The 7,764-nt window shown below is 59.2% G+C and overlaps 1 protein-coding gene across 2 annotated transcripts in view; it reads left to right on the top strand.

Moving 5' to 3' along the window:
- Nucleotides 1–7,764, top strand: part of RGS9 (regulator of G protein signaling 9) — a 57,661-nt gene that overhangs the window by 14,831 nt on the left and 35,066 nt on the right. For both annotated transcript variants that reach the window (XM_021712452.1, XM_021712451.1), the window contains exon 8: nucleotides 5,409–5,471. In XM_021712452.1, coding sequence (XP_021568127.1) covers nucleotides 5,409–5,471 — 63 coding nt within the window. The remainder of the gene's footprint in view (nucleotides 1–5,408; nucleotides 5,472–7,764) is intronic.

Here is a 7,764-nt window from a genome sequence, read left to right as displayed (position 1 = left end):
CACTCACCTCAGCCTCCCAAGGCGCGGGATTACAGGCTGAGCCACCGAGCCCAGCTGAGAATAGCTGGGACCCTGTGGTGTGGGCGTGCCAGTGTGACTGCATCTGTGGCGAAGAGACACAGCCTGGCTGTGTACATGGTCTTGCCTGGGTCCCCCTCCTCCCCTCTGTCCCTGTAAGCAGGATGTCTGCAGGGAAGAAGATGCAAACGGGTCATGCTGGTTCTCCCAGTCCTCCTGGGATGAGCTCTGGCCTTTGCCCAGTAAGTGCTGAGTGGCTCTTCTCAGCAGGGTATCACACGTGTCTCTGACCCCCCCGGCCACCCCCGCCCCCGCCACCTTGTCTGCCACCCCATCTCCACCATGACCGTCGTCTCCCCTCCCCGTCACCTCCCCTCCTTCCTCCACCTCCCCACCTCTCTCACCTTCCCCACTCTCGCCCCCACTTCCATGGTGACTGTCCTCTTCGTCATCCCCGCCGGCATCGAGCAGACCTGAACCGGGAACTCGGTGTCTGGGCAATTGTGTGGAGCATTCTGCCTTCAGCCTCTCGGGGTCTCTTCAGTCCCGTGTGGAAGGCAGTGTTCTTGTGCCCATCCTCCTGACAAGCAAGCGGAGGTCAGAGATGTTGCTGATTTGCTCCAAGCCGCCCAGCTAGTGAGTGCCAGAGGCTCTGCACCCGCTTGCTGCTGACTGCATGCCCCGTGCTTGTCTGCCTCTCAAGACACTGCCACGTGGCGTCCGCAAGCAGCTCAGTTCTTGGGTTCTGGGTCTTCAGAACATTTCCTGGGTCACTGCTGCTCTCAGAAATACAATGCCTGGGTCCACACATGGTGGTCCAGCTTTTATAGCATGAGTTCCGGATGAGGCTGAGGAATCCAGTCTGTTCTGTAGCTCCCAGAGCACAAGCCTGCTCCCCATGTCTAACCTTTCTCCTGGCTGCTCCCTAAGTCAAGGGCAGACCAGTCATCCGAGACAGGCAGGAGCACCTAGGGCCCTGCCTCCCCCGCTTTCCGAGACACTCCCAGCTCTTGCTGGCTGAGCCGGGCAGAAGGCGTCCTGGCCGAAGAGCCTCTCAGCCGAAAACTGAGCAATCTGTGTGAGAAGCCCGGAAGCCCAGGAGCTCGCAGACTTGCAGACTGCCAGACTGTCTCCAGGAGACTCAGACAAACTGTCAGCTCAGTGGGAAGAAAGCCAGCCCAGCAAGCGGAGCGCCGGCCTCTGTGGTGCGTCGTGCGGCCGCCCCGTGTCAGACTCACCCGCTGCTGCAGAGTGACGGATACCTGCTGTCACTGAGCCCGCTCACTCGCTTGTCCCTTCCTCTGGGCCTCGCTCTGGGCCTCCTTCCCCGGGCCCTGGTCCGCTGGGCTGGGTGCTGGGCGTGGAGCCACAGCGAAGAGTCACGGAACTCTGTGGGGCGTCTGTGACGGGCTGCTGGCACACCTGACATTCCTGCCACGGGGCGGTGGGCATCACCAGCCCCATCACTCAGATGGGGAAGCCGAGACTCCGAGAGGCTCCCAAGGCTGCTCCGTGCTGGAAGGAGAAGCCACACCTGTCTGATACGAAGCCCCAGGTGCTGCTGTTAAGCCAGGAGCACCCACAGGTGCTCCCACTCAGCTCGAAGTCCACATTGCTGTAACACAGGCAAGCGGCCAGCCCCCAGAGCCAAGACCGAGGGTGGAAGGGGCACAGCCAGGGAGGGGGAGCTGACTCGGCGAGGGAGGAAGGAGAGACGGCGGGGCTGTGGCAGGGCGTCCTCACCGGCAGAGGCCCAGACGGATGTCAGGTGGCCGCTGAGGATCTGACCCGAACTCCCGTCCCTAATGAGGGGGAATGACGCTCCTTTCCTGTCTTGACCCAAGGGGAACAAGGTTCAGAGCCGAGCAAGATGCAGATGACAGTTGGTTTTGTAAACGAACCAAGGGGGAAACAGTTCCTCTCAAGAGGCATTTTGGAGCCCTCCCTGCATCTTGGCGGTGACTCTGCCTCCCGGGGATGTGGTCCGAGGCTGTGTGGTGGCATGTCCTCTGAGTCAAGTGGCCCCTCGTCTGCACATCAAGCAAAATGACCCTCGTTTCAACCATACACGCAGACACTTGCCAAAGAAGGACAGGTCCGCCCTCCATTTCCTGTGGAAGTTGGGCTGAATGTCCAGCAGCGGGGAAAGGCACCACGAATCCAACGTGATGGAACACGGGGCAGCTGTGGTGTTAGTAGCTTTTCAGAGGCCACACACTGACTCAGGAGAATGGCCCGACATATGGTGTTATATCATAAAGTCAGGATGGAATGCTCCATACCCTCTGGTCTACTTTTTAAAAAACGTAACATATTTTGTGAATGCTCACCCTGTGCCGGGCTCTCAGGAAGCAGTGGGGATATTCCAGTTACGAGCCAAGGTGGACGTGGCCTGTGACCGCCAGGAACTTAGTGCCTCCAGTGCAGGGACCCACACTGAAACTCCCACACGGCGAACGAATCACTTGCAGATGCCCTTGTGGCGGGTGGGAGGCAAGGCCCCAGGTCAGGTGGGGGCTCAGGGAACACCACTCCAGGGAGGGTGACATTCAGGCCAGAATCTCACCTTTCACCTACAGTCGCACCCCTGCAGCCTGATCGCTCCCTTCCCCATGTTTTGTTTTGTCTTTACAATGAGTTCGTGTTTGACCTGTAATTTCTGCCCCGGGCCTCAAAAGAGTCTGATACTTGAGGGAGGAGAGTGAAAGGAGAGACAGAGGGACATGGTAGCGTGTTATCACAAAGTGTCTGTCAGCACCCCTGCTGGCCCCCATGCAGAGCCGTCGTTATGCGTACCAAATCTCCTTTCCTGACCCAAATGTCAAGGCGTGGAGCAAGCAGCCTCTCTGGCTTACGCCTAGGAGCTGTTACTGGGACATCCCACCCTGGCATTCAAAGCTCCCAGCTGAAGCAGGGACGCCCGAGGGCTTCGGGCGTGGCACCGTGCAGAAGGCGTTTGCGTGCCTCCTTGCCTTCTGGCAGCACACCACAGGGCTGAGTCGGCTGCCCCTGCTTCCTGTGTGCTGACAGCCGGCCCTGGTTATCTTCATGCCAGCCCCGCTTCTTGTGCCAGAAACTGCGTCAGCAGCCGCTCTGGTGACCATCACGGTAGATCAGAGACCTTACACTTCCTGCTGCATGAATGAAGAAGCGAAAGAGGGAAAGGCGCTTCAGAGGCAGGGAGGCAGCTCTCTGGGGAGTTCCGAAGGCAGGGCACTGGACGGGCCACAGCGGGATCGGGGACAGCCGAGGCCTACTGGGCAGCTGCCTGCAGAGGTGCCAAGAGGAGATGGGGCCCCTCTGGCTGTTCGTAGGACTGGCAAAGAGAATCAGGGAGGGGGCAGTGGAGCTGGACAGGCCAGGAGAATGGAGCCTGATGGAGGGCTACAGACCTGAGAGTTCAAGGCCGTCTGGTCTGAACCGGTGCCAGTCTGGGACATGCAGGTACACTGTTGAGCGCCAAGCTAGCAACACTGACATGAGAGCACGGGGCAAGTTCAGGGCAAGGGCTGGACAGTGCGTTCAGCACTGGAGCAGATGGCACCGTGAGGTGGACGGCAGCCAGCTGGGAGGTGTCGGGGCACGCACGTATGTGAGTGCGAGCATGTGCAGGGAGTGAGAGGGTGCGGAAGTGCCAGAGCGTGTGTATATGAAGTCTCTACAGTTTTCCTGGGGGATTTCTTCATACCAGATGGGTGGGGATGCCTAGAACCCGCCTTAGGCCGAGGCACGGACTCTGAGGGCCCCTCCCCATGTGAGGTCAGACCCCATGGAAGGCTGGCTTGGCCCTCATGTTGTCCCTTCAAGGCACCTGTCCCAACTGTAATTTGTCATCTGTGATTGATGGCTACCTCGCCCACAAGTTGGGAAGGACCTCGCTACGCCTGCTGGGGATACCTCGGTACCTCACCAGGGATCTCCGGGCTGCCACAGCGTCTAGCCATGGGATGTGCCCCCCAGACATCCAGGACTGGAGGTCCGCTTGCCACATCTAGGATAAGCATGGCCGCCCTCTCCCTGCGCCTCTCCCTCTCGCTTTCTAGTGCCTTCCTTTCTCGCTTCGCTGCCTGGCTGTGGATCCAGGTGCCTGCCCCGTGGTAGCCCACTGAGCTGGGTGGCTAGATTCAGCAAGTGAAAGACAAGGTGTCTGGTTAAATTCGAGTTTTGGATAAGCAACAAATTATTTTTGCATGAAATATGTTTTCTACTAAATTTTATATATTTTGGTATAACCATGCAGTAAGTATAAAAGTAATGACATACCTCACTGGCTGTTTATCTGAAATGAGTTGGAGGTCCTGTATTTTATCTGGCAACCTGCCTCTGAGCTAAAAACGGGTCTGACCCTATTGACGAGGCTGAATCTGATAGGAGAAAAGCCCATTTCTCCCCAACTCTGCTGTGGTGGAGTCAGCCTGGCTCATCATGTGAGCTGAGCACTTGGTGGGTACCTGGGGTCCCACCTGCAGAGGGGAGGGAAAGCCCCCAACGGCTGGCCTCAAGGAGTCAAGAGACCCATAAGATTCTCCGGACAGTTGGCTTACCTGCTGGAAAAGAGATGTGACAAAGATTGCCGGAGCAGCTTTGGGCCACCGTCTGCGCACACAGTCTTAAAATGAATGCAATCCCTCGCTCAGTAAGGGCTACCTCTGTTGAGAGCATCACCCCCTGCCTTGTGGCATCTTCACATGACCCTGCCATGTGGGAGGCGTCGTCCCTGTTTCTCAGAGGGCTTAGCAAGTGCAGAGGAGGAGTGTTTTCCAAGATCTCCCGCACAGCCGGGACTCCGCAGAACCAGGATCGGGGCCCAGCAGTGCCTGACTGCAGCCTGCACTCTCCCGAAGCAGTTGCTTCTTTTTTCCCACCCAGCCAAGAAAGAAACTGCAGGGTGGGGTAGGAGCACTGGGGGGAGTCAGGAGTCCCACGTCTGCGTCCCAGTGAACCCTTTTCAGCTTCAGGGTTATTTGCCCGTCCGCCTGTCCGCCTGTCCATCCCTTCGCCCGTCCTTCCATCCCACCGTGGTGCTGAGGAGGGCATCCGCCCGCCGGCTCGCCCGTCCCTCCCGCCCTCCATCCCGCCGTGGTGCCGGGAATGCCAGGCGCCCACCTGTTCACGTGTCTACCCCTTCATCCGCCGTTCGTCCCCCCTTTCTTCCCACCATCCTGCTTTCCTTCTCAGTATGTTAGGTGCTGAGGATGCTCTGGTGGCAGCACAGCCCCCACGGAACGCGCCAGCTCCCCCGGGGGCTCACCCGCCCTCATAGCGCCCGGTGGGCTCGGCCACAAGCCCTTCAGAGCTCAATCTCACAACCTCTTGGACAAGACCCAAAGTCACCCAGACACTGGAGACTTTCCCCGCAGTGACCCTTGTGCTGTTTGTACTCCCTTCAGCCAGGAGTGGACAATGTGCTGGACTATGGCCTGGACCGTGTGACCAACCCGAATGAAGTTCAGGTAAACTAGGTACGTCTCCACTGCATGCTTTGGGTGGGGCTGAAGTCAGGTCCTGAGCCTGGGAAGGGGCCTGCACGCCTGTTCTTGTCTGTTGGGGCAATGATACCCCCACTGAAACTGCCAAGGAGAGGAGGACTCGGGTCAGGGGACGGGAGGCCGTGGCTGGGGGCCTGGGGCTGAAGAGACGACTACTGCAGGGTGACCGGGGATGTGGCGTGGGCAGAGCAGGTGGGGCCTGGATCCCTGGGCGTCACGTTTCTCTGAGTCGCTTCCCTCTTTGAACAGCCGATGACCTCTATGAACCCCTCCACTCAGGGTTGCCCAGATGGGGTTTTTGCTCACAGTTTCTGCCAGTTCCTTGACCCTGGGCAGACTGTGGCCCCAGCTCCAAATCCTACAGTCAACTTTGGATTTGAACCTTAATCCACATGACAGGGCCTGGGATGCCACAGTTTCTTTCACATCCCAGTGGGTGGGATCTTTGTAAAGATTCTCCAACACTTTTTATTTTAGGAAGATTCTTTCCCCAAATAGGCCACCTTTCATGATGGATGGCCAATTTCCTATGATTTTAAGCAATCACTTCAAGAAATGCAGTGCCTGAGCTCTTACGATTGTGGCTCTGCTGACATTTTGGGCCCGATAATGCTTTGGTGGCGGCGGCAGGGGGTTCTTGTGCATTGCCTCTACCCACCACATGCCAGCACCTCCTGTTCCTCTCCCAGCCCACCTCCCGCCCCAGTCCTGACAGTCAAGGATGCCTCCCGACATGGCCCAGTGTACCCTGGGGGGAGTCAGCGTTGCTCTGGTTGAGAACCACTGATCCAGCCCAAAACCGGTTTAAACTGGGCTTCGCTGGTTCCGTTGCTCTCTGTCCAGGTTGTCTCTGAGCAGTAAGGGCCCACCCGCCTCTTCGGCACAGGGTGCCCTCCACAGGGCTCGGCAGTGAGCCTGAGCCAGCGGGGCCTGGAGAAGCCGGAAGTGGGAGGGAAAGAGGAAGGATCCGGAGAATGGGGCAAGGCGGCTCTGGCACGGCATCTGCTTTTGCCCGCCTGTGACATGTGGAGGGGGACACTGAGTCCCAGGGAGCGTCACTGGGGGAAATCGCCAGGTCTCTCGTCCCCAAGCCGAAGAGATCTCCCCTTTGATGCACGTGGGCCCCGCCGGCCTGCACTCCGGGTTCCCAGAGCTGCCTTCCCCTGTTCCCCTTGTCAGATAGCAGATCACTGCTGAGGCTGCCTGGGCTTGGTTGCCACGGAGACAGGATCCTCCAGTAAAACACTGAGCCCGGCGGAAGGGTTGCTTCTTTTACGGCTGACTGGCAGCTCTGGAAGCCTCTTTCCTGGGGAGGCGGGGGAGGGCAGAGGCAGAAAGCCCATCGCCCGCTCCGACCCGGGGAGGCTGGGGACCAGGGGCCGCCGTCCGTGACCCGAGCCAGCCGGATGCTGCTTGGCCGTGTGTGTGTGTGTGTGTGTGTGTGTGTGTGTGTGTGTGTGTGTGTGTGTGTGTGTGTGTGTGTGTGTGTGTTCTAGGGGAGTGGGTGGGACCTTAGCCAGCCGGATGCTGCTTGGCCGTGTGTGTGTGTGTGTGTGTGTGTGTGTGTGTGTGTTCTAGGGGAGTGGGTGGGACCTTAGCCACAGCAGTTTGGGAGAGGGCTGAGGAGCCGAGCCCTCCATCCTGGGGGTGGTTGGGGTGATTTTCAAGGAGGCCGGCCGGCAGGCCTTTCTGAGGAGGCATCTGGGGCCCGCTGGCCCTCGGGGCCCGTTTCCCGCAGATGTGGATGCCGGCGTGCTCTCCACCCAGAGCCAGGCACAGACTGGGTGTGGGGCGGGGGCTGTCCTAGCCGTGGCCGGCCTCCGTGCGGGCTGTGCCTCCGTGCTCACCGCCCTCTTCTCCGTTTCTCTCCCCAGCTGTCTGTCTCCTGTGTGCGCACCCTGGCTGCTGTGGAGTATGGAGAAGGATAAAGACCCGCCGCTCTCCTGCTCGGGGCCCCTCCCACCCTGCCGGGCCGCTGTGTCTGACCTCTGTGCAGCGTCCCCCAGTCTGCGTGTCCCCGTCTTCCCATGTGCATCCTCCCTGAGAGGAGAGGGGCGCTGATCACACCAAGGTCTCCGCGAGGCCTCGGGAGTGTGGAGGTTTTGGATTTCTGTTTCAGTCAGAGAATTCACACTGCCTGAGCTGCTTTGAGAGGGCATTTCTGAGAAGGTGTACGTTCTTTTTTTTTTTTTGAGCCCCAGGTTGGAGGGCTCACTCGGTCGCCCAGACTGGAGTGCAGTGGCTGCTCCCCGCCCCC

Source organism: Carlito syrichta, unplaced genomic scaffold (genome assembly GCF_000164805.1).
Source record: "Carlito syrichta isolate Samal-C Ts95f unplaced genomic scaffold, Tarsius_syrichta-2.0.1 Scaffold303277, whole genome shotgun sequence".
Lineage (NCBI taxonomy): Eukaryota > Metazoa > Chordata > Mammalia > Primates > Tarsiidae > Carlito > Carlito syrichta.
Note: the sequence above shows the minus strand (reverse complement) of the source record. Positions and strands in the feature narration are given on the sequence as shown.